The 27,191-nt window shown below is 42.5% G+C and overlaps 1 protein-coding gene across 1 annotated transcript in view; it reads left to right on the top strand.

The window, feature by feature from the left end:
* Positions 1 to 17,082, top strand: part of OPRD1 (opioid receptor delta 1) — a 32,513-nt gene extending 15,431 nt beyond the window's left edge. Inside the window, exons 2-3 of the mRNA XM_026676111.2 lie at positions 11,467 to 11,820; positions 14,551 to 17,082. Of these exons, the coding sequence (XP_026531896.1) occupies positions 11,467 to 11,820; positions 14,551 to 15,079 (883 nt within the window). The 3' untranslated portion in view covers positions 15,080 to 17,082. The remainder of the gene's footprint in view (positions 1 to 11,466; positions 11,821 to 14,550) is intronic.
* Positions 17,083 to 27,191: the final 10,109 nt, after the last annotated feature.

The raw sequence follows: 27,191 nt of genomic DNA, 5'->3' as shown, positions 1-27,191 counted from the left end.
TTGTTCATCAAAGATGGCTTCTTCTTCTTCTTTGTCCCCATCATCCTCATTCTGCTTCACATAAGTATAAACTGCCATTTCTAAGTATTGAAAAATAGTGTCAAGACTATCTTCCCCTCCTTGTTTTTCTCTTTCATATTTTTGATATATAAGTTTCAATCCATCCATAGATGATGCCATTGTGTAGAGAAAAAGTTTTTCCAAACAACCACCCAGATGTTTTAATCAGAAGTAATTTCCAAAGGTTCCAAAATCACCAAACAATCCAAACAGACTATTTCTTTTAGATACCTTCTTCTTCTTCACTTTCTCTTTCTGGGGTTAAAGTAATCACAAATCCTTTTCAAATATATTTTCAAGAAGAGATTGGACTGTCATTTGTCAGAAATGGTGTAGGGTCTCCCGTTTGGGCGTGGGGTTGGACTAGATGACCTACAAGGTCCCTTCCAACTCTGATTATCTGTTAAATCTGTTAAATCTCTGTCCCAGTGATGTGGACAGGAAATGTAGAGAAATACAAGTAGTCCTTAACTAACAACCATTCTTTTTGTTCTGACCAAGGCTTCCTGAGACTGTAATCAATAACACACTTAGTCCAAACAACCCTCTTTTTATTTCAACGGCTGGGAATTATGTTCATTCCCAGCCCGTAATGAGTCCAAAACAGTCTCTAGAGATACTTTTATCTCCTTTGAATTGCTGCCAACAACTAAAGTGCCAAATTAACTGTAAAAATCCAAATGAAATACAAATTCCACATAGAGCTTCAAGGTTTAATCCAAACAGAGCAAACAACATTGCTTCCTGCAAAGGTTCCTGTCCCTTTGCTCCTCCTTTATGTCTTATGGGAGGGCCAATCACCTCCAAGCCTTACTCCCAAGTCGCCCCTTTTGTCTTAACTGCTCTTGCCTTCTGGCAGCTCTGTGCACGTGCGCACTGGGAACAGGCTCCCCTTGTTTTTCTGCCTCACTGCTGTCAGATTCTGGAGGCTCCGGAGTCAGCACACAACTCCCAGATGGCCCTGGCTCCATCTCTGTATCAGATGCTGGACCCTCGTCCGAGTCCTCCCCAGACTCCTGGACTGGCCCATGTTTCTCCCCACTGTCCAACTCTGCTGGCTGCTGGCGAACCACAACACTTTTAGCTCACAACCAACCGTTCAAAGTTACAACAGCACTGTAAAAGTGACCATTTTTCACAATTTACGACTATTGCAGCATCCCCATTGTCACGTGATCAACATTTGGACACTTGGCATGTACTTATGATGGTTGCAGAGCCCCAGGGTCCTGTGATCCCCTTCTGCGAACTTCAAGCAAAATCAATGGGGAAGCCAGATTCACTTAATGACCATGTGACTAACTTCCCAACTGTCATGATATGCTTAACCAGTGGTGGGATTCAACCGGTGTAACAACCAGTTCGATGAGCATGTGCTTTGCGCATGCGTGCATGCAGCATTTCAAAACCACCCATTTTCAACTCTAATACGTACCTTCTACTGGAGCCCCGGTGAGTAAAACAGCTGATTCATGCGGCAATCCACTGTACTGCACAAGTCAGCTGAGCTGCAAAACAAGGGAATAAAGCATAGGAAAGGGGCATGGGCGGGTGGGCGGGACCAAATGTTCGCTGGAACTACCGGTTCACCCAAACCGGTAGAATCCAATCCCTGCACCTAACAGCTTGTGGCAAGAAAGGTCATAAAATAGGGCAAAACTCACTTAACAATTGTCTTACTTAGGGATGAAAACTTTGCATTCAATTGTGGTTATAAGTCAAGGGCTGTCTCTCCACCACCTCAATACATCTATTGTCAATTCATAAAATATTTCTATGGTCTTTTTAGAGTTGCCAACAGAAAGGGAGGGGGGAAAGGGTTTTGAAAGAGCAGTGCGGCAGCTTGGAAATTGAAAGTGTATTCTATAAATAGTTTTTCAAAGATAGTAACTAGGTGACTGAAGTTTCTGCCACGCAAATATCTAACTGGAAAACAGGATTGGTGACTCTTGGCTATGGATGTGTCTCATTGGAGAATATGAATTATCATACAACCAGGGGGTGGGGGAAAACCAGGGTCAAGGGTGACGATGAATGATGTTTCTCAGAGTCGGCTACACCCAGGCAGTGCTGGACATGTTAACTCCCAATAGATCCTTTTGAAGTTTTGGAAGTTTGGCTCGAGACTCATGATTTAATTGGGGCAACTGCCAGAATCCTGACAGATACCATGGTATTGGAAAGAAACGTTTTCAGTGTGTTCAGTGTTTTATTCAAGTTGTCACATCCTTTTTCATGAGATTTTATACCCCTGCCGTCTCCTAGCCCTCCGGGCACCATTCCATCATGATTAGACTGTTTGGGGGAGAAGGGAAGATGCTCCCTGAATTGTCAATATCTCAGGAACGGTAGGGAAGTTTTCAACAGAAGCTGTTTTATATTTTCCTAACTATAAGTTGAATATATTACCAAAATAATCCAGGTAATGCAAAAGTTATGTGACTGAGATAATACATGCTGCTGCAAAGAAACTTTTCTGCTTCTGAAAAGGCTAGCATTCCTTCGGCACAGCAATTTAATGAGCATATTCATGAGAACGAGTAAAACTAGGCTACAGTCACAATTTGTTTTAAAAGAGAGATTTACTCATCTTTTATTTATCTTCCTGATTTCATCTTTGTCTTCTCCTCCTGATTTATCCTACAGAAGATCAGCTTGGTTTCAATCCTTTCGCCAGTTAAGCTCTGAGTATTGATTGGCCTTTCTCTCTCTCTCTCTCGACAGCTTATGAAATACTGTATATACAGTGAGTTCAAAAAAATGCATTTCTGCTCTTTAACATTTTGCAAAAGTCTTCACTGTGGGAAGATGCTTCCTTCTGCAGAACACTGAAAACACGGGAGACGTTCAAACAAAGAAGCAAAGGCAGGGGTGGATGAAATCCGGTGAAGTAACTTTCCAAATATAGCAAGGCTTAAGTCAGTCAGCTCATCTCCCACAGAATAAATATAAGTTCTAAGCCTATTTAAATATCAAAACAAGTTTATTAAAGGAGTTGAAAGATAAACCAAACTATAACAGGTATTGAGTTATGCCTTCATCTGGTATGTCTCATTTGTACTGTGGTAATGCAGTGGTTACTGGTTCTCCAGAACTGGTCAGAACCTGCTGAATACCACCTCTGCCCCATTCAGTTTGTGGGAATCAAGGTTCCCACAGCCATGAATAGGTTCCTTTGAACCACCATGAATTTTTAAATTCATTCCAGTGTTTATGGAGATGCTCTGTCCTCCAGGCCATGGTGGTCCCAAAGGTGTTTTTCCCCCCTCAAGAGGCAACTAAGACTTTCTGGTTTTTCTCTGAAGACGTTTCACTTCTCATCGAAGAATAGAATAGAATATAAAATAAAATAGAACAGAATTCGTTATTGGCCAAGTGTGATTGGACACAGGCTAACTCTGCCCATTGCCAGGAGTTCGATCCAGACCAGTTTGAGGTTGACTCAGCCATCCATCCTTCCGAGATTGGTAAATGAGGAGCCGGTTTGTTAGGGGCAATAGGCTGACCCTGTAAACCGCTTAGAGATGGCTGGAAAGCAATATTGGAGCAGTATATAAGTCGAAGTGCTATTGCTATTTCATATTCCATCTCATCTGATGTCTCCAGATTCTTTAAACATGGTAGAACATCTTCTTTAGTTCCATTGTATGAACCCAAACATTCTTTCTGGGAGCTGAAGCACACAACTCTTAAAGTTGCCAAGGTTGGACATCTCTGCCCTATACCATGGCTGTCCAGTTTCCTCTTAAAAGCCTCGACTTTTGAAAGCGAGCTGTTCCACTGATTAATTGTTCTAACTGTCAGGAAATTTCTCTTAGTTCTAGGTTGCTTCTCTCCTTGGTTAGTTTCCATCCATTGCTTCTTGTCCTGCCCTCAGGTGCTTTGGAGAATAGCTTGACTCCCTCTTCTTTGTGGCAGCCCCTGAGATATTGGAAGATGCTATCATGTCTCCCCTAGTCCTTCTTTTCATCAAACTAGACATACTCAGTTCCTGCAACCGTTCTTGATATGTTTTAGCCACCATCCCTTAATCATCTTTGTTGCTCTTCTCTGCACTCTTTCCAGAGTCTCTTTTCAATCTTTAGTGAAAATCTCAGTGAAATCTCAGAGGTGTCATTTCACATCTATAGCTGCAATCCAAGAGATCCATGGTGATCACACATGCAAGAGTAAACAAACCAGTAAATAAAAACTTTGGGAGTGGTGGGGGGGGCAAGGATGTGGGAGAGAACTAGGTTACCATAAAAGTGAATTGGTCAGTAGCAAAAGCAAGGCAAGGCAAGGCAAAATCTTTAGTGCGGCCACTGACCAGCATCAATTCATGTTAGAATGGTGAAAGGTCACAGCCATTGTACAAACTATGAAAAAATAACCACAATTAGAATACTAGCACAAAGCTCCTATTTAGCTATCGCTAAAATAAAGTTATGGAAACTACAGCCTAATGATTGTCCAATATAAATGTTTCTGTATACCTGCTTTGGAGAAAGGAACAAAAATCAAAGTTACATACAGAAGATAACATTATTCTAGTGCTAAAAACTACATGCAAAGTTAGAATTAGTAGGACGTCTGCTTTTCCAGGCATTCTGACCTGAAACTGCTTAGAGCAGGGGTGTCCAACCTTGGTAACTTTAAGACTTGTGGACTTCAACTCCCAGAATTCCTCAGCCAGCTGGCTGAGGAATTCTGGGAGTTGAAGTCCACAAGTCTTAAAGTTGCCAAGGATGGACACCCCTGGCTTAGAGGTACTTAGTCTGGACAACAGCAGACAACAAATTCATGGACCACTAGGTTATATTCTTTTTCCGTTCCCCCCACCCCCATAGCAGGAGATGTTTACTTCTATATGGACTGAATCTTTCAGAAACAGGACTATCTACCCCAATATTCTCAAATTTGATGCAGACCTCCATCTTTCTTGGTTTCTCCCTTTGGATGGCGAGCATCTTTTGGGGGTTGGGAAAGCAGATGCAGAACTATCTGCCATTCATCCCACCCTTTGGCAGATATTCCTTCAAGGCTTAATAGAAGAGGTCAGGAAACGCAGAAGAGATGGACAAAGGATTACAGCCCCGATTCCTCTTGCAGCTCCTACCAATGCGTATTTACGGGTTTCAGTTATTCTCATGTATTCCTCCATTCCATATAAACAATACTACGCCATATCCACAAACCAACACCAGCGGCACAGATTTCAGGCTAAAACGCAGCCAGTAAAATCACTGCTGTTTTATAGAAACCTGCCTGGCATAGATCAAAATCAGGGTGACGCGTCATCTCTAAAGAACATGCTTTGGTTACGATGGCTCGAAAGCATTTTTTTTCTCATTCTTTTCCTGCCCTTTCTCTCTTTTCCCGGCTATTTCTTGGCAGTAAGATTCTCTGAAGGGGGCAAAATAAGCTTTCAGTGGCATTTTATACGCAGCTGGAAATGTGGTAGGATTTGATCAATGTATTTCAAGAGAGAGATTTCACTATGGTGATATAGATTTTATTTCTGCAATGGACCTGGCCATGTCTGTTAAGGGCCAAGGAGCCTTTAGGTTTATGGAAGAAGTAGGGAATACGTCCTCAGATATCATTTTTGAGTGGGAACAATGTGGTTCTGACCCAGCTCCCCAAACACGACAAACCCTCCGAAGTTAACTCAAAGATTCCTTTATTAGGAGCACCAGCAGCCGTGGCAAAAAGTTTATCTCTCACTGCAGGCTAACAAATGTCGCCAGCCAGGAGATGAATAGTTGTCTGCCACATCTATTCATTTCCTCCCTCTGCCTTTTTATCCCCAGAGCTAGGGTGGGGCTTCAGTAGCAGTGGTGGCTTTTCCTTCCCAAGGATCAGCCCACGGATTTCCACTGCTCTCCTCTCCTCTTCCTTCTGTGCATCCACGCACCAGGCACTGGGCCCAGCTGTTCCTCCTCTTCCTCATCAGCTACCTCCAGACCTGGGGGCTGTTGACTCTCCATCAGAGTGCTGATGGACGGCCCAGGCTCTGCCTCTGTCTCTCTCTCTCTCTCCCAGCTCCATTCCCTCTTCCCCCTCGGAGCTTTCAGGTTGCCTTGATGCTGACCAGTGGTGGGATTCCAATTTGTTTACTACTGGTTCTGTGGGCGTGGCTTGGCGGGCATGGCAGGGGAAGGATACTGTGAAATCTCCAGTCAGAGGCGGTATTTTCTGGTTCTCCGAACTACTCAAAATTTCCACTACCGGTTCTCCAGAACTGGTCAGAACCTGCTGAATACCACTTCTGATGCTGTTCCTGACTTGCACGCCTCCTTGTCGTTTGATTCGGCTGCTGCAGGGGCCAGCGGCCAACAGGCCACAACTGATGTAGCTCCCTCTAGGTCCTCACAACACCTTTCCGAAATAAGGTAAATTTTCCTCTACTCAGTTGTGTCCAAGTCTAGGGGACGATACTCATCTCCATTTCTCAGCTGAGGGAGCCAGCATTGTCCAAAGACACTTCCGTGGTCATGTGGCCAGCATGGCTATATGCCGAAATTGCACAGAACGCTTTTACCTTCCCATCAAAGTTGTACCTATTTATCTACTTGCATTTGCATGCTTTCGAACCGCTAGGTTGGCAGGAGCTGGGCCAAGTGATGGGAGCTCACCCTGTCGTGTGATGCTCCGGTTTCGAACCGGGGTTGTCAGCTTTCCAGCTGACAAGCTCAATGTCTTTAACCTCTGAGTCATCTCACCTTTTTTCCAAAATAGCCAGAATCATTCAAACCAAGATGTTGATGGGGTTTTCTGAAAGGAAGGCTCTTAAGAGGATTCTCCTAAGACAGGTTCTGCCAGGCACGAGTGCAGACATAACATAACATTGGTGCTTGAGTGTGCATGCAAGTGTAACATGTATTTTTTACCCATACACACACTGCCCAATATAGAGTTTTGTAGATGGAGTGTAGAGTAATTCTGTTCAGGTGCAGATTTTATTTACATGTTTGATCAATTGATTGCCTGTTTTTCATTCAGGAGATCAAGGCACTCCTTCCTAATTTTCCTCCCTAGCCACGTCCCTGGGAGTTTGAGATTAAGAGAGATATCAATTCATATTCATCAGTGAGCTTCCCTAGCTGAGTTTGAACCAGAATCTGTGTGTATAGGTTGTCTTGACTTATGACCATAATTGAACCCAAAATTTATGTTGCCAAGTGAGACAGTTGTTAAGTGAGTATTGCTCCATATTACGATCTTTCTTGACACAATTAAGTTACCAATACAGTTGTTAAGTGAATCTGGCTTCCCCATTGAGTTTGCTGGTCAGAAGACCACAAAAAGGCATCACATGTCCCCAGGGTATTGCAGCCATCATAAATACATGGCAGTTGCCAAGCGTCCAAATTTTGATCACGTGTCCGTGGAGATGCTGCAATGATTGTATGAAAAACAGTCCTAAGTCACTTTTTTCTGAGCCTCGAATGGTTTTTTTGTAGCTTCGAATGGTCACTAAACGAATAGTTGTAAAGTTGAGGAGTACCTGAATTTATTTTACAAGATTCTCATATCATCATTTCAGACTTGCCAGGAATAGTTGGTCAGCACATGTATTCGAGCCACGATTTTGTGGCTTTAGGATGAACCATTGAACTCTCATAACTGTTTATTCCAAAAGACCTTGAAGTGGTCCTCTAAGCCAGGGGTCGCCAACCTTTTGGTCCTCAGGGACCACCAAACTCATAATTTTAAATCCCGCGGACCAGACACCCTGGGAAAATCCCCCAAAAAGTCTGCAGGAAAATTCCCTACCCTGTTCTCCTACCGATCGATTTTTTCTTTATTTGGGATCACAGGATACCGTTTCCAGCTCCGTTCTCAGGGGGAGAGAGAGAGAGAGAGACTTTTGGCTTCATGCGAGGAAAGCATGAAGTCTTTCTTTCTCTCCCCCAAACTCTGCCAGAAATGAGACTTGTCACGCCGGCGCAGCCTCTTGGAGCAGGATGCCTTGCAGGGTCCCAAAGACTCATTTCTGATGGAGTTTGGGGGAGAGAAAGAAAGACTTTGGCTGCTTTCCTTGCGTGCAGCCAAAAGCAGAAGAAGAAAGAAGCAGAAAGAAGCAGCCTGCTGGCCAGGAGAGATGCGTGGGACGAGGGGGGCAAGTTCCTCCCCTCCCCCCTTTTGCCCCTCCCCTTACTACCTCATATTTTTCACATTGCAAGCGACACAAGCCTTGTGTTCCCGTGCAGCCTGGATTAATAGCTTTGGGGGGGGGACGTTTCTCTGCGGACCACCAAAATTTTCTCACGGACCACCCGTGGTCCCCAGCCCACTGGTTGGTGACCACTAAGCCAAGAATACTGTGAGAACCTCCAGAATGGCTCCATTTTGAATGGAGGTTTCTAGAAGCCTATTTTAACATCAGAAACTTTCCCAGTGCAACTCTTGCAAACCCCTGTAGACGAGGTTGGCCATACAGGTGAGTGAGGCCACTGTCTTTTCATTGATGGCCTCCACCTGTCAAATTCTTTCCCCAGATCTTTTTGGCAGCATTGTTTTAATTTTCCCTTTTAATTTTCTCAATCTTTTTATTAACAGTAATTTCTGCAACATTTTCACCTAATTATTATAACTTTTATTTATATAGTCTACTGAGCAGCATTGGTGGGCTAGAAGAGGAGCTCTCGCCTCACAGGAGGTGAGGTAGGTAGTGGCAGATATTTCTTTTTCTGCAGCTGCTGTAATTATCTGCTGTGAATTCCATGTAGGCATCAAGAAAGGGCATCTGGCCAGTAAACTCTCAGTTCCATTCAGTTGCCCCAGCTCCACCCTGATGCAAGGGAGTACAGAGTTGTTAAAAGAAAAAAATAATTATATAATAATATAACATAACGTAACGTAACGTAACGTAACGTAACGTAATGTAACGTAACATAATATATATATCCTACTGAGACCAAGAACATTGGCATTAAATGAAAGGCTGGTTTTAAAAAGGAAAAGTGCCAACAGATCGAAGACAAACATTTGAAAAACCCCTTTCCTTTTTCTTCTCTCACTCAGTAATGATCTCCCTGTCCCCATTCCTGAACTTTTTACTCTCTCTAACAGACACAGTGATGTTGGGCATTTGCGATTTGTCAGCCCATGACAGCTATGCATAGCTTGTAACATGTTTTGAAACTTCACACACCTATTCTCAGCCCTGGATTTATTCAGAAGGTCACCTTTCTTTCCCAGGGTGACTGGAAAGATTTCTGAAAGCAAACCTGGCAAAATAGTGAAATAAATAAATAAAATGGTAGAAAATAATGATCCCCCCCCACCCCACGAAGGATTTAGTCCTGTGTTGGCTCCTCTAATGGAGCTTTCTCAGATCAAGAGATCGGCAAAGGGGGTTGTAGGCTGACCTAAAGAAGTTGAACACCAGCAGTAAAAACAACAGGAGTCTGCTTTTTTACAGCAATATAGTCAACATAAAAAGGTATCCTGGAACAGCCTGAAAATCCGCTGTAAAAACAGAATCTCTTGCTTGAGGGACAGAATGTTTTCAGGAACAGGAACAGGGGTGGTATTCAGCAGGTTCTGTCCAGTTCTGGAGAACTGTAGTGGAAATTTTGAGTAGTTCGGAGGACTGGCAAATATCACCTCTGACTGGAGATTTTACAGTATCCTTGCCCTGCCCCACCCACCAAGCCACGCCCACAGAACCGGTAGTAAAAAAATTTGAATCCCACCACTGAACAGGAAGAATGGATTTCAGCACCATATAAACAATGACACAGCCCCGGTGAAACATCTTTTGCTGCTTTCATCCTTCAGAAATCCAGATCTAAATCAAATGAATAGTTTCCCTTTTTTAATCAACTTATTAAAAGCACAAGGGGACGAGCATGGGTACCAAATACAGTAAATGATATATAGATTTAATACTACTAGATGGGAGATAGCACAGAAGAAAGGAGAATTGGATAACATCAAAGAAGCAAGCAAGGGTATTTATTTCTTTATCTTTATTTTGTTTATTTAGTTCGTCAAGCATGTATGAGAAAACAAGTATAAGTATGAACATAACATATATACATATGTATAAACAGGTATAAGTATATACATAATAAATGAGTATGAATAAATGGGAACAGTGGGACAGGGATGTAGGCATGCTGGTGCGCTTATGCACGCCCCCTTACACATCACTTAGGAATGGGGTGAGGTCCACGGTAGACAGTTTAAGGTTAAAGCTTTGGGGTTTTAGGATGTAACAACAGAGTCAGGTAGTGAGTTCCATGCATTGACCACTCTGTTGCTGAAGTGGTATTTTCTGCAATCGAATTTGGAGCGGTTTACTTTGAGTTTGTATCTATTGTTTGTCCGTGTATTATTGTGGTTGAAGCTGAAGTAGTCATTGACAGGTAGGGTGTTGTAGCAGACAATTTTGTGTACTAAGCTTAGGTCAGACTGTAGGTGGCGTAGTTCTAAGTTGTCTAGGTCCAAAATTTCAAGCTCATTATTTATGTAAGGTGGGTATCAGGCTGTCAGAGAAACAAGGAAAAACAAAACTAGAATACATACCTGGAATGTATCCTAGGAAATGGCAGTTGTTTATGATAGTTGACATTTTTTTCTACAAGCAAGAAAGGTAGTTCAGAATTTATAGCTAGTCAGAACTTAAACTCTTCATGTTCTCCTTCAGCATGGCCCTCTCTGATCAGTTAGCTTGAATTTCTCCTTATCTCTTGCCTTCACATTGTCTGTTAGAGACCGATCCATGTTTACATTCTCGGCATTCTTGGGCTACCCTTCAGATTATGTCCACCAAACTAGACTGTTACAGATTAACAGAGTTGGAAGAGACCTTGTAGGTCATCTAGTCCAATCTCCTGCCCAAGCAGGAGACCCTACACCATTTCTGACAAATGGCAGTCCAATCTCTTATTGAAAGCCTCCAGTGATGGCACTCCCACAACTTCTGAAGGAAAGCTATTCCACTGGTTGATTGTTCTCACTGTCAGAAAGTTTTTCCTTATTTCCAGGTTGAATCGTTCAGTTTCCATCCATTATTCCTTGTCTGGCCTTCAGGTGCCTTGGAAAATAGCTTAACCCCTTCCTCTCTGTGGCAGCCCCTCAAATATTGGAACACTGCTATCTTGTCTCCCCTAGTCCTTCTCTTCACTAGAGCAGCTATGCCCAGTTCCTGCAACCATTCATCAAAGACAGTAATCTTCTAGCCATTAACTGAGCCTGATACCAGGAAAGGATTCAGGCAAAACATCCCACCACCCCCCGCCCGTCTCTTGACTTCAATCAAAACACGTATCACTGTTCTACTCCATTTTATCTCATGTTGTTTTGCCAGTTTAATGAGAATGTATGCATGTATTTATTTTATTTTTTTTGCAAAGAATGAGCCCCAGTGTGACCTGCAATTCATCTCATTCGCCTTATCTCCTCTCTCTCTAGATATACCAAGTTGAAAACTGCCACCAACATCTATATCTTCAACTTAGCCCTGGCAGATGCCTTGGCCACCAGTACTCTGCCCTTTCAGAGCGCTAAGTATCTGATGGAGACCTGGCCCTTTGGGGAACTGCTTTGCAAAGTCGTCCTCTCCATAGACTACTACAATATGTTCACCAGCATCTTCACCCTGACGATGATGAGCGTAGACCGGTACATTGCCGTCTGCCACCCAGTCAAGGCCTTGGATTTCCGGACCCCGGCAAAAGCGAAGTTAATCAATGTTTGCATCTGGGTTCTCTCTTCTGTGATTGGAGTGCCTATCATGGTCATGGCTGTCACTAAATCTCAAGGCAAGTGGTTTGCCATTAACTTCCAAAGACTTCCCAAAAGACCACTCAGTCTGGGCAACGATCAGGCTGTGGTTCCCACTGCTAAATTGACATAGACCTTTGGGGTGCAAGGACTTTTTCTGTCCTGTAGTAGCGAACGAACTTCTATTCTATGAACCTTGGTGGCGCAGTGGTTAGAGTGCAGTACTGCAGGCTACTTCTGCTGACTACCGGCTGCCTGCAATTTAGCAGTTCGAATCTCACCCGGCTGAAGGTTGAATCAGCCTTCCATCCTTCCGAGGTGGATAAAATGAGGACCCAGATTGTTGGGGGCAATAGGTTGACTCTGTAAACCACTTAGGGAGGGGTGTAAAGCATGGTGAAGCGGTATATAAGTCTATTGCTGTTGCTATTCAGTTTATTTCTTGGAGTAATTCCGTTATATAGGAAGCAGGGTTACCTGTGGGGCTAAGGAAGGAATGTTCATATTTTGATAAAAAGATGGGCTTGTAAGTAACACCCCCTCCATGTACAGGTAGTCCTCAACTTACAACAGTTCATTTAGTGACCGTTACAACATCACTGAAAAAAGTGACTTATGACCATTTTTCACACTTACAACAGTTGCCGCATCCCCCGTGATCACGTGATTTGCATTGGGATGCTTGGCAACTGACTCACATTGATGATGGTTACAGGGTCCCAGTGTCATGTAATTGCCTTTTGTGGCCTTCTGACAAGCAAAGTCAATGAGGAAACCAGATTCATTTAACAACCGTGTTAGTAATTTAACAGCGGCAGGGGTTCACTTAAAAAATGTGGCAAGAAAAGTCATAAAATGGGGCAAAACTCAAAAATTTCTCACTTAACAACATAAATTGTGAGCTCAGTTGTGGTCATAAGCTGAGGGCTACCGTACTGGCTTGGAAATTATATCAAGAATTCTACGCTCATTCATTAACGCTGTTCACTCAACATGTTGAACTGGGTTGTGGGGTAGGGATAAGAAAAGTATACAAACCCCAAACCCCAGTCAATTAATCCAGGCAGAAAAAGTAGCTATAAAGAGATCCAGGCTTATTTGGTGCTAATTGAATATCTCCCCGATCCCATACAAGCTACTAACCTGAATCTTTGTCAACTGAGATACAGTCCTAGAGAAGCTCCGTGAAACACAATTGCTCTAGGCACTCTATCTCTATGACTGGTTTGCTTTGTATCTTTTCCCAGTCTGCATCCATTAGGAGTTATGACAAAGGTTGGAAATGATGAGAAGGAGCACACACCCCTTCCCAACTCTCTATAATCTATTTACAAAGGAAAGTAGTGGAAGGAAGCAATAGCCATCTAACCTCCATTGTAGTGGCTGAGAAGATTAACAGCATGGATATTGTCCATCTGGTCTATTCATCCTGGATGGCGTCAATTAATAAAGGTCAATTAATTGACTAGGAATATCCCAATAGAAGGGACGTGGTGGCTCAGTGGATAAAATGCTGAGCTTGTCGATCAGAAAGGTCGGCGGTTTGGTGGTTTGAATCCCTAGCACTGTGTAACGAAATGAGCTCCCATTACTGGTCTCAGCTTCTGCCAACCTAGCAGTTCAAAAGCATGTAAAAATGCAAGTAGAAAAATAGGGGCCACTTTGGTGGGAAGGTAACAGCGTTTCGTGCGCCTTTGGCATTTAGTCATGCCGGCCACATGACCACGGAGACATCTTCGGACAGCACTGGCTCATCTTTGTAACGGAGATGAGCACTGCCCCGTAGAGCCAGAAACAACTAGCACATATGAGTGAGGGGAAGCTTTACCTTTATACTCCCAATGTTGGGAATGGATGGGATGGTCAATTAATTGACTAGGAATATACTCCCAAAGTTGGGAATGGATGGGATGGTAGAGAAAGGGTGAGATGGTTGGATAGTTTCTTTGATGCAATGGACATCAATTTGAGCAAACTCCGGGAGGCAGTGGAGGATAGAGTGAAGCAGGGATGGGATTCTACCAGTTCGCACCTATTCTCTAGAACCGGTTGTTCACATTCTAAGCAGTTTGGAGAACCGGTTGTTAGAAGAAATTACTGGCCTAATCCTGTAAGGAAGGCAGGAAGGAAACATTCTGGTGTTGCTTACAGAAACTGCCTCTCTGTTAACCCTTTTTACACTCTTGGCAGGACTAGACTGCCTGTCTCTGAAACTTCTCTGGAGTTTTTTTTCCCCCTCCTTTGCTGGTACTTTGTAGAGTGACCATTCAAAGCTACAATGGCACTGAAAAAAGTGACTTATGACCATTTTTCACACTTACAACTGTTGCAGCATCCCCACAGTCATGAGAGGCCAGGCGAGGAGATGCGTGAGTAATATTGAGTTGGCCACACCCAGCCAATAACATGACCACCAAGCCATGTCCACCCAGTCACATGACCACCAAGCCATGCCCACCACCTAAGCCATACCCACAGAACCGGTTGTTAAAAAATTTGAATCCCACCCCTGGAGTGAAGCATGGTGTGCTATCCTCCATGAGGTTGCAAAGAGTCAAACATGACTTAAATGACTAAACAGCAGCAACAGCATACTCTCAAACTCTCATCAACAAAGCCACTAGTCATTGATGGTTGTTGTCAAAGTGGTCTCTACTATGCGATGATGTGCTCCTATGTGTAAGAGAATAGCACTTCTGTTGGCCACTGAGCTATGGTCCTCCTGTTTGTTCATCTCTCATCTTCATACTCTTCTTCTTTTTATGCAGGTAGCATTACAATCTGTCTCCTTCAGTTTCCTGAACCTCAAATTTACTGGGATACGGTTACCAAGATCTGCGTTTTTATCTTTGCTTTCTTGGTTCCCATCTTGGTCATCACCATCTGCTACGGGCTGATGATTCTCCGCTTGAAGAATGTCCGTCTCCTCTCTGGTTCCAAGGAGAAGGACCGCAATCTGCGCCGTATTACCCGCATGGTGCTCATTGTGGTAGCAGCCTTCATCATCTGCTGGACTCCCATCCAGATCTTCGTCATCGTTTGGACTCTAGTTGGCATTGACAAGAAGAACCCTTATGTCATGGCCAGCCTGCATTTTTGTATCGCCCTGGGCTACACTAACAGCAGCCTCAACCCGATCCTTTATGCTTTCTTGGATGAAAACTTCAAGAGATGTTTTAGGGAGTTCTGCCTCCCTTTCCGATCACGGATGGAGCAGAATAGCTTTAGCCGGGCCCGGAACAGCACCCGAGAACGTGTTTCTACCTGCACTCCATCAGAAGTTCTTCATAAGTCAGCATGACTAGACATGGACAGCCACAAAAGAGGCTTCAGCAGAGGAGGCAGAGGGGAAGAACTGCAGTCCGAAGTGACCCAAGTCACCACCACAGAATTCTAGCCTGAACGGATGCAGGAGCCATTCAGGAAAAGACACCGCCACAAATCTGGCGAACTTTTCAAAGTGTTTTAGGGCATCACTCTCCAAGCTGATGCACTGGGAATGCAGTTCTCCAAATTCCTCTTCAGCACTTCCAACCTACCTGGAGGACCACATGTTTGGGGAAAGGCACGCTAAGGGTTTTCTTTCCTCCCCCCCTTCGACCTATGACAAGCCAAATTTTTGTTCTGCAAAATGGTCTCTGTTTGTCAATTGTTATAACACTGCAAATTTCTTAAGAAATCTTTAATACTTTTTGAATGAAGTCTCAAAGAGGCATTAAATGAATTCTGTGTATGGTGCCCATTATTCATGCCTGTATGTACATATACATTTATGGATTTCTGGAAATCAATGCCTTCAAATGGTTTGAAGAACTCGCAGCATCTGTTTCTGCTTCACTGAAGATATTTTTTACTTTAGCTTTACCAATTAGTATCTGGCTGATGGCTCCTTCCTCCCTTCTCTCACCGGGTTACATGCATTTGACAAACCAGGATCAAAATCCTCTTTCACAGTTGTGATGGTTCAATGGAAGCATCCCAAAGTAGCTAAAAGGGATACTTTTAAAAAGCCATGCATTTCTAAACCAAACTTTCTAATGGCTACAAAATTTAGTTATCCGTTCAGAGAAAAACAAAGCATAGCCTTTGATTTGTAAAGTTGGAGCACTCAAATCTTCGCCTCTGTAGCAACCAGGAAAGCAATGAACCGAAGATACAAAATTCTACCATTAGTGACTTAATCTCTATGTAATCAGTGTAATTTGGCAGTGGAAGTTACATTCTTGTGGATATCATGCCTTGTTCAGTGGTGTTCCTTCTATACTGCTTTTTAAAAGGTCAGGAAAAGAAGGAAACCAGAGTTCCATAGCAAGAGCTGGTTTCCTGGTTCCAAAAAACTGTGAGTTCTAGATGGAAAGAGATTGAACATTGGAAACCCACAAAAACATTTTCATCCTGGGTTTCCCCCATGGCCCATGGGAAGTGACCTCCTTGCAGAAGTGACCTCCTTCCCTCAATGTTCCACTGTCACAAAGCAACTTGGAGACTACACAGGGTCTTGAGCAGCACGAAATCCTTCCTTGTGAACTTAGAACATAGAACAACAGAGTTGGAAGGGACCTTGGAGGTCATCTAGTCCAACCCCCTGTTCGAGCAGGAGAAAATCTATTCCAAATATTAGCCTCTACCTAGGATCGAACTCACAGCCTCCTGATTGTGAGGTGAAAGAGCTCCACCTGTAGGATACCACACTGGACTGGCTTGTGTGTTTTCCTGACTGTTCTGTTATATGTACCTCCAAAAGACGCTGCGACACGTTGGTACCTCTGCTCAGGAACTCTGTCGTGGAACAAAGACGTAGTAACTTGATTGTTCTTCACTGTAGATATATGAACTTGTACCATTACTCCGATACTACTCAAGAAGGCAGCTCCCTGGGCCTTAGGCAACTGAGATTGCATGAGGCAGAGCTGAAAGATTGCAGATGAACTTGGGTTCTGCTTGACAACATCCTGGAAACATCTTGCTGGCCACTGTGAAAACAGAATGCTGGGCTGCGTAGGCTGTCAGAGTTTCAAGTAACCCTCCCAATCTGGAGCCATAGGCATTTAGTCTGGTCCAGCAGGTGTAACTTACATTCTTAGATTGCTTAAGTGTTGGGTGTTCAGCTACTTCTGTATTGCTGTTATTGCCTTACCCTCGTAGAAGCTGCAAATCAGGTGGCCCTTTGCGTTCCCCATACAATCCCTAATTCATTTAGGGCTTGTTGTCTGGATCAGGCATTGACGTGAAATCATTTGTCAAGTTAAGGAGGATTCCTATTTCAGTGGCTCAATAAATTGCTGTCAATGAATTATGGAATGTTTCCTTTTTATTAGGCTGATCAAGAACTGGCTTTAGCATTTTCCTTTCAGTTCTTTGATGAGAATGGCTTCCAAACAAACAAATCTGTAGACAATTTGCTTTGAAAATTATATCATGGGTGGAATGTATTGTTTTTGCATAGAGAGGTAGCCCTCAACTTATGACTACAATTGGGATAAGAAATACCGTTGCTAAGCAAGGTATTGGTTAAGCAAGTCATGTCCAATTTAACTCTTTTTTTGGGTCATGATTATGGCAGAGTTTAGAGTAAGGCTTTTGCAAAATGCTAAGAAATAACTCCCTTCTTTGTAATTTTAATCCCATTCTAAACTATTTTTTTTAACATTAGCCATACTCATAATCAACTTCAGTTGCCTTCAGTGGCATTAAGGTGCCAGTCTGGCAACATGTTATCCTGTTCACAGAACGTTTTTAGACAATAATCTCCAAGATAATTTGTTATAGTTATATACACTGTGTTATATACACTGATAGTAACGGAGGCTGGCTATAGCCCCAATAGAGTACGATATTATGACATGATAGCAGTGTTCCAATATTTGAGGGACTGCCACAAAGGAGAGGAGGTCAATTTATTCTCCAAAGCACCTGAAGGCAGGACAAGAAGCAACAGATGGAAACTAATCAAGAAGAGAAACAACCTAGAAATAAGGAGAAATTTTCTGACAGAACAATTAATCAGTGCAACATCTTTCCTTCAGAGGTGGGCTCCATCACCAGAAATTTTTAAGAGACTGGTCAGCCATTTGTTTGAAATGGTACATGGTCTCCTGCTTGAGCAGGGAATTGGGCTAGAACAGGGGTCGCCAACCTTTTGGACCTCAGGGACCACCAAACTCATAATTTTAAATCCCACAGACCAGAAACCCTGGGAAAATTCCAAAAAAAGTCTGCAGCAAAATTTCCCACCCTGTTTTCCCACCAATCAATCATTTGTTATTTAGGATCGCAGGATACCATCTCCAGCTCCATTCTAAGCAGGGAGAGAGAGACTTTTGGCTTCATGCAAGGAAAGCAGCAGAACTAGCAGAAGTCTTTCTTTCTCTCCCCCAAACTCCGCCAGAAATGAGTCTTTGCTGGCAGAGCCTCTTGGGGCAGGATTCCTTGCAGGGTCCCAAAGACTCATTTCTGATGGAGTTTGGGGAGAGAAAGGAAGACTTTGCTGCTTTCACTGCTTGCAACCAAAAGCAGAAGAAGAAAGAAGTGGAAAGAAGCAGCCTGGTGGCCAGGCGAGGTGAGTAGGGTGCGTGGGACAAGTTCCCCCCCCCCTGCCCTTTCCCCCCTCCCCTCACTACCTTGTGTTGTTCGCAATGCAAGTGACGTAAGCCTTGTGTTCCCGTGGGCCATGTGGGCAGTGCAGCCTTGTGTTCCTGCACAGCCTGGATTAATTGCTTTGGGGATGACATTTCTCTGCGGACCACCAAAATTTTCTCATGGACCACTAGTGGTCCCCGGCCCACTGGTTGGCGACCACTGGACAAGAAGACCTTGAAGTCCCTTCCAACTGTGTTTTCCTGTTAAATGGCATTATAGAATAGAATCTTGGTTTACATGCATAACAAGCAGATCGTTGTTTTTGCATGAAATGCTTCATCAGAATGCATTGCTCTGAATAGAGTTCAATGCGGAAAGACAAGGAAAGGCTTTGCCAACATCTTGGGGATGGGAATAAGGGCAAAATACTTGTGTTTTATTGCCCAGAAAACTTTTATGGTTGTGCCCATATGGTTACATGGAATCAATTTTAACGCAAAGGTGTTATTACCATGTTTAAGAGGGCAGTGTGTATCTATTATTCAGGTCTACAGGAAAGCTTTTAGTCTGACATTTTGTAGACCAAGACTGGGGAGGACAGAGGACAAAAAGTCAGCCAATACCTATATTTCCTTTTTGTTGTTACCCCTGCACAATCTACCCCTCTCCGGTCTCCTACTGTCCTGAGTAGTTTGATGTTCTTCAGAAGAAAGAGAATGTGTGTTCCATCAAAACTGTAAAAATCCAGAAGATGGACTGATGCTTGGGATTGATCAGGTCATGATAAAGAAATATTTATGAATGACTTTAAATTTTCAGGGCCAGAGGAAATGTGTATGAGAGTTCTGAAGAAAACTGCTGATGATATGGCTAAGATTTTATGAATAATCTTTGAGTAATGCTAGAAAATGGCTTGCCGGGGGAGATGGGGACAAATCACAGTGACAATGAACTCTGGAGACATCCTAAAGCAAATCACAAAGCAACTGATACATAAGCACCTCAGAAACAATGTGCTGGTCATTACCAGAAGTCACCGTGGACTTGCCCTGCAGGATTAATCTGAAAAGTGGAGAGCAGGACAATTAAGCAAAAATTGTATTTAAAGAATATTCATGAACAATTCTTCCACTGGTGAGGGTGTTAACAAGTAGGGCCACTACTGTGTTAAGATTCAGCCCACTCTCTGCTATTTTCAATTTAAAAAAAAAATTGCATGAGGAGATAGAGGGAAAATTTTCAGTGACGCCAAACTGGGAGAAGAGAGACAACATTTAAGAGATTATGAAAGGTTAGAAAAATGGGATAAACGAAAGAGAGAGAAATGCAAAAAAATATGCATTTAAAAAGCAGAACTCAAGGGCACAGGAGGGAGGAGGAAATATTTGGACTGGTGATAGAGTCTTTCTTTTCACAAAAACTAAGAAAGTAGAAGAAATAGGGGAGAATAATGGATTTAAATCTGCAGGAAGGCAGGTTCATATTAGCAAAGATGGATGGACAGTAGTAGTTCAGCACTTGAATCAATTACACAATTACAATTACAAGGTTACTCTTTGATTGTATTTGAATAGAGGCCAGATCGAAAGTATCCACTGTAAGGAGGGAGGGAAGTAAAGATGATTTCTGTAGCCCCTTTTCAACATCTCTTCCCCAATGTGGAAGCTCCCCTTTTCATTTGGATTCCTGTAGTAAATAAGGGATTGAAGTCCTAAATTGGTTCTTTCAACTGAATGAATGAATGAAGTGGATGGATGGATGAATAGATAGATGGACTGAATGAATAAATGGAGTAAATGAATGGAGAGAATGAGTGGAGTGAATGAATGGAGTGAATGAGTGAATAAATGGGGAGAATGAATGGAATGAATAAATGGAGTGAATGAATAAATGAACTGAATGGATGAATGAAGTGAATGGATGGACTGAATGAATGGAATGAATGAACGGAGAGAATGAATAAATGAACTGAATGAATGAATAGAGTGAATGAGTGAATAAATGAATCAATGAATTAATGCCAGGGGAGGGATTGAGAGATGCTTGCTACCAGCTGAGCAGTGTTGTTGAGATCAGCCAAACTCCTCACCTTCAAAATCCAAGAATGAACCAATTTCTCTGTTTTTTAACTGAGATAGCCAAATTGAGCAGGAGAGTTATTTTGTCTCAGCCTTGAATGAAGTATTGTTTTGCTTGGAAGACAATCTGACTTCTTCTCAGAGGTGAGAGCCACAAGCCCGGTCAACGGATTCAGCAGATAAAGAAACGAATGGAAGCCTCCAAACACTGAAAACTGTTCCACTCGTGTGCTAGCTGCTCACCCGACTTGTGATCTAATTGTGAAGGTCACACCAACAAGATCTATTCTGTAGATACATGCCTGTTAGGCTTTCAAATGGAAAACAAATACCCACAAATGCTTGGCTGGGAGATATTAGTGCAGTGTTTTTCAACCTCAGCAATTTTAAGCTGTGTGGCTGGGGACTTCTGGGAATTGGAAGTCTACAGATCTTAAAAGTTGCTGGGGTTGACAAACACTGCAATAGGGAATTCCAGTTTTATAGCCTCAGTTAGGAAGTTGAAAAACAATTCCTGGAAGAAGGTCCCGGGTAAGCCCATTTCCGTGTTATTACCAAGAAAACTGCATGGATGTATTCAGGAAGTTCACACAAGGGCATCTGAAGGCATAATTGTGTTGATTTTGATAACTGACGCCTTGTGGCCTTACTCAGAGGTGGTATTCAGCAGGTTCTGACCAGTTCTGGAGAACCGGTAGTGGAAATTTTGAGTAGTTCAGAGAACTGGCCTAGCCCCCATCTCTTCTCTGCCTGCCAAGTCCCAGCTGATCGGCTGGGTCTTCTTTGGTTGCCCTGCACAGGAGAACAGAGCTGGAAAGCAGGTTAATGGGTTGGGGAGGGGATGGGGATTTTACAGTATCCTTCCCCTGCCACGTTCACCAAGCCATGCCCATCAAGCCACACCCACAGAACCAGTAGTAAAACTTTTTGAATCCCACCACTGGCCTTACTGATCTCCGAAAGGTTACGCAGGATCAGAGATGCTGAATGCCTGGCTAGGAGACTACATGGACATATCAATGTGTAGGCCAGGTTAGGAAGTAAATAAACCTTTCTTGAGGACAGTAGCATGGTAACCACTTCTGCAGCACTGGCAAGAAAATCAGTTGGATTTAACAGCAGTTGTTTAGTTCCATTGAAGAGGCTCTTACCTTTTAAAGAGATATTGTTCTCTTGAGTGACTGCATACATTATTCATGTCACTCAAGAAATAAAATCAGGTCTGACCTTTCACAAAAGCAGGAAAGAAAAAGTATTGTTGAAATCTCATCAAAGGGAAGAGAAAAAAAATCCTTTCTCCATACTTTTCTGTAGCCTCCTTCGGTTTCAATCCAATTAAACCCGAAAATTGACTCAGGAAACCCACAGTCAGAAAATCTGCAGATGGTTTGCGTGCAGACAGCTAGACATTACCTTCCTTCATCGCCCTGGTATTTTCTAAAGTCATCAGCTCAATGACCAAAGGTTGATAATAGTTGAGTTGGTACAATGCAAAATACGTAAGCTTTGGGGAATGAACTTTCTTATAATATGTCAACACATTTTCCCAGGCAAATGACAAAGCCCGCCTGCCAATTGTATCTGGGCTCAGAAACTAAGCAAGATTGCTTGACAAGGGACAAGCAGAAAATTCCAGCACTGTGCAAATTTAGAATTTAAAAAGAAACGAAAGAAGAAACTGGAACAATTTCAGTTCTGTTGCCAAGAAAACTTCAGTAGTTTCTCTATAGCACAGGTGTCAAACTTGCAGCATCACGTTGCCATCCCGTGATGTTGCACTATGGTTTTCCCTTCGTGGAGCTGGGGTGGGAATGGCTTGCACGTTTAGTTTAGTTTAGTTTATTGTCATTGTAATTTCATATAACAAAATTAAATACCAACTTCAGTGTATGTTATGACTATGAAAATAAACACAAACACACATTCTTCACATTCTATACATTGAATTGAAAACCCCTGATATTGCATTCATACAGTAGAATTCAATAGAATTACTGGGACAGAAGCTGTTTTTCAGTCTATTTGTCCATGTTTTTATTATCCTGTACCGTCTGCCAGATAGTCATAGTTCAAAAAAGGGTTCCTAGGATGAGTTGGATCTTTGAGAATGTTTTGAACTTTCTTAAGGAAGCAGGAGCTATAAAGCTCTTCCAAAGAGGGGAGAGGACAACCAATGATCTTCTGGGCAATGACATTAACCCTTTGGAGCACTGTCCTATCTGCCACTGTGCAATTGGCAAACCATACAGAGGTGCAGAAAGTTAAGATACCCTCTATGGTGCAGCGATAGAAGGTCACCAGCTGTTTTTCATTCAGTTGTTGTTTTCTGAGAAGTCTCAGGTAGTATAATCTCTGCTGGGCCCTTTTGATGTGACACATCCGGCCTGCGGGGTGCCAGTTTGACACCCCTGTTCTATAGGAATTTTGTACCACTTGAAGGAGTTTTTAACTGAGATTTTATGCTACGGCATTGGGGGTTTGGTGGGCAAGATCTGGATGTAGAATGGATTGAGACAATCATGACGGGACTGTACTACTTCAGCACTGTGGTGGTGCAGTGGTTAGAATGCAGTATTGCAGGCTGACTCTGCTTACTGCCAGGAGTTTGGTCCTGACCAGTTCAAGGTTGCCTCAGCCTTCCATCTTTCTGAGGTAAAATGAGGACCCAGATTGTTAGGGGAAAATATGCTGACTCTGTAAACCACTTAGAGAAGGTTGTAAAGCACTATGGAATGGTATATAAGTCTAAGTGGTACTGCTATTGCTATTTGAAGCTGCAGACTGCCCATGAGATGAGCACATTTTAATGGGCCCCCACTGTTGAAAGGAAAAGGAAGCCTTGCCCTTTAAGGAAAAGGCAAAACTCTTTCCTTTGTGGATTCAAATTTCCCAGCTGGGAGATTTTACTGCAAAATGATTGGTCAGCTGCATTGGAAGTCAGAATCAGTTTATTAATAGGAAAGCAAGTAAGAAGAAGTCCTACAGCATTCCTGAGATTAATCTAATCTTGTGAGTAGAGAAACCCCTTTCTCTACTCTACCCTTCAGATCCTTTTATTTTGTAAGTGTGAACCCTTGAAAAGTCTTTGATTTGTGTGTGTGTGATGAGTTCCTGTCTCTTGAGATTGGGGTCTCTTCCTGGGATCTTGGTAGGAGTAATTGTTTTATAGTAGCTGCTTGTTCACTTTGTAGCTGCTTGTTGCATTAGTTTGCAATATCCTGAGTTTCTTGTTATGCCTTGTGGTTTGCTTTTCACAAGTTTTTATAGCTTGCCATCTATTTGATTTCTATGGGAAAGGATCTTAGCTAGTTTGTAGGCTTTTTCTGTATCTCATGCAAAGGTGGGGGCTAATGGAGCTGGCTCTCCTTGTGTTTTCACCTTTCCTTTCTTTTAGGGGAATTTTCCTTCCCCTTCTAATGTTTTAAGATTTCTTTTCTTTTCCTACAAGAGAGGGGAAATGTAACTTCCAACAGTTAAATAAAAGGAGCAGCATACCCATAAATACAAAATGGAGTGTGTTGTGCACTGAATCTTATCAGAATGATTGTCCTTTTCCTGTCCAAGGATAATATGCCTGCAGCAATTTTTAAGACTAGAAGGGAAACCTAGTAATTGAATTGTACTTAAGAGAATGAAACAGTTAAGTCAATGTGCTTAAACATGACACAATTGGAAAAACAGATTGGCAGAAACCTTTTATTCCATGCAGACTTTTTTGTTCTCCCTCCCTCCCCCCCCTCTCTCTCTGTGTGTAAGAACACTCAGACAAAACATCTCCCCTTGCAGGGCCATAAAAGGCACAAGAGTAATTTATTTAAAGAAGTGCTAAGTAATCAGCCCTTTTTTAACAGCTCTCCGAATTTTTTTCAGATCACATCATCAGAATTTAGTTGCCTAATTTTCTGCTAAAAGCAAAACAAAACCGAAAGGAAGTGATAGAACAGATGTGTTAAGTCTCTGATAATATTGACACTTCTATTTTGCTTTGTTTTAAAATGAAATCAGTAAAAAAAAGTCAAACCTTCAAATCTATGTGTTGACACGTATACAAAAAAGAATGAGGCTACAATTATGTGGCTGTGGTTGCCATCTTGACTTTTGCAATGCCCCAAATAGATGCCCTTATCTGCCACTTATCGAAAAATGGATTTTAAGACAGGCATCCATTTAAAGAAATTATCAGGACCAGTAGTGGGATTCAAATTTTTTTACTACTGGTTCTGTGGGCGTGGCTTGGTGGGCATGGCAGGGGAAGGATACGCCCACCATGAAGATGTGGCATGACCACGAACGCGAAGCCAAACAGCAGGATCACAGCTCACCAGCTCAAATCCCCCAGCAACTAAGACTAACCTGAGCACAACCAAGCCCCCACCTGAACAGAACACACCCCCACCCAATCAGAACACAGCCAAGCCCCCACCCAATCAAGTCACACCCCCACTAGCAGTTAAAAGGAAGAAGCAGCTGCAAGCTCACATTACTCTGAGAAGCACAAAGCCGAAGACACAAGCCTGAAGATGATGAATGAGACTTCATCAAAACATCACCTAGATACTTCCAATTTTACGCGGGAGAAAACCCGAATAACCAAAGATCCACATACAAATACCCGCAAAAACCTCAGAAAACAAATATATATATATATATGTAGTCCTTGACTTATGATTTTAAAGGCCTTTCAAAGTAACAGCAGAACTCCCAAAGTTACTTACGACCCATTTTTGAAGTTATGATGGCCTCACCTTCCCTGTGATCATGTGATTTGCATTTTGGGTGTTTGGCAACTGGCTCACTTTTAAGGCTGTTTGCAGCATCCCATGGTCACATGTCCATAATTTGCAATGGGTTGTGTTTTTTTTGCCAATTTCCAATGTTTACTTCCAGTTTCTGGCAAAAAAAATACCACTTTTGAGGAAAATTGATTTGCTTAAGGACTATGGTGTTCATTTAGCGACAGCGGCAAAATCTGTTGAAAAATCGGGACCAGTCATGTGATTCCTCAACTTATAACATGTAATGATTTGTGACTGTGATTCCAAAGCCAGTTATGGTGATATGTTGAGGGGTGATTGTGACTTTCTTCACCTAGAGAGCAGATACATCGAATCTTTGCCATCAAATTAAGGATGGGATGAATTCATAATGAGATTCACTGGAAAACAAGATAGGACAGATGTATGAGTGATGCAATGTTAAAGTCAAGCGAATGATTTTTCCATTCATAGCTGAGCAGGGAAGCAGAAAATTACCTTCTGGTTTTTTTTCTGGAGATATATTCCTGTGTCTTCCCATTGTCTTTCTATCACCACCACTATCTGGAGTTGCAAGTGTTTTAATTCTCCAAAAGAAGAAGAAAACAGCTCACCACGCATGGTCAATATACATTAAAAATCCAAAATTGATGATAACTATGCTCAGGTCTCTGCCAAAAAAAATGCAATTACTGAACCTTCAATACGCAATTTTGAGAAGATGACGCACTGCTTTCTCTTTTCATACATTAATAAGCTTTTTTGAGTGTGGAAATCCAAGGAACTGTTGCCATGGGCAACAATGTCCAGCCATTCAAGCATATAGTATGCCTTAACACTTCAGGTCCCCACTATTAAATTGACACAAACCCCTAGACTTTGCAAAGGTGCTTTTTCAAGAGGCCACTGGACTTTTGGGGTTTTCTTTGAAGACGTTTCACTTCTCAACCAAGAAGCTTCTTCAGCCATGACAGTTACAAGCATTAGACTAATCAATAACCACAAGAAAGTGAAGGAAGAACATTGGAAATTGGGGTTGGGATCAAAAGGTTGATTACATCCCACCAATAATTGTATTTCTGCAAAAACAACATACATTCACTTTTTGATTATGTACCATCAGGTGGCTATTGATGCTTAGTGATCACATGGATAGATTTCCTTCTGTCTTTCAGGTCTTCCAATGGTACACCTATCCATCACAGCTCTACAGATAGTCTTTGACTTACGACCACGATTGAGCCCAAAATGTCTGTTGCTAAGCAAGGCAATTGTTAAATGAATTTTGCCCTATGTTGTGATCTTTCTTGCCACCATTGTTAAATGAATCACTGCAGGTAAGTTAGTAACACAGTTGCTAAGTGAATCTGATTCCCCCGTTGACTTTGCTTTGTCAAAAGTTTGCAAAAAGTAATCACATGCTCCAGGATACTGCAACTGTCATAAATATGAGCCAGTTGCTAAGCATCTGGATTTTGATAATGTGATCATGGGTGTGCTGCAACAGCCGTAAGTGTGAAAAATTGTCATAAGTCTTTTTTTTCAGTGCCATTGTAGCAATAGAACTTAGACTTATATTGAATTGAATTCTTTATTGTCATTGTACGTATACACAGCAGACATACAACGAAAATCACATGACACCCAGAGAGCAGACCCAACATGCATACACACATGACAATCCCCAAACACCTCCCCATCCGCCAAAATTCCCCACCCCCTAAAACACACACAAGCACCCACACAACAGACCAAGTAATATTGTCCAACAGCTCACTGATGTTGGTCTTTAAGTTCATTGTTAAGTGCAATTATAGCCCTGAGATAAAAGCTGTTCAGGTCTGAAGTTTTAATTGTTCTGGATCCTCTGCCAGAAGGCAAACAGTTCACAAAGATTGTAAGCAGGATGGGAAGAGTCTCTGAGGATGTTGTGCAACTTCCTCAAACAGCGAGATGGGAAGATGTCGTCCAGGACTGGTAGCTGGAGCCCAGTCGGCAGGCA

This window comes from Notechis scutatus, chromosome 8 (assembly GCF_049901735.1).
Source record: "Notechis scutatus isolate UNSWTSFEM ecotype Mainland chromosome 8, rNotScu1.2, whole genome shotgun sequence".
In the NCBI taxonomy this organism is placed as follows: domain Eukaryota; kingdom Metazoa; phylum Chordata; class Lepidosauria; order Squamata; family Elapidae; genus Notechis; species Notechis scutatus.
The sequence above is the reverse complement of the archived record's forward strand: the minus strand, read 5'-3'. Positions and strand labels throughout refer to the sequence as shown.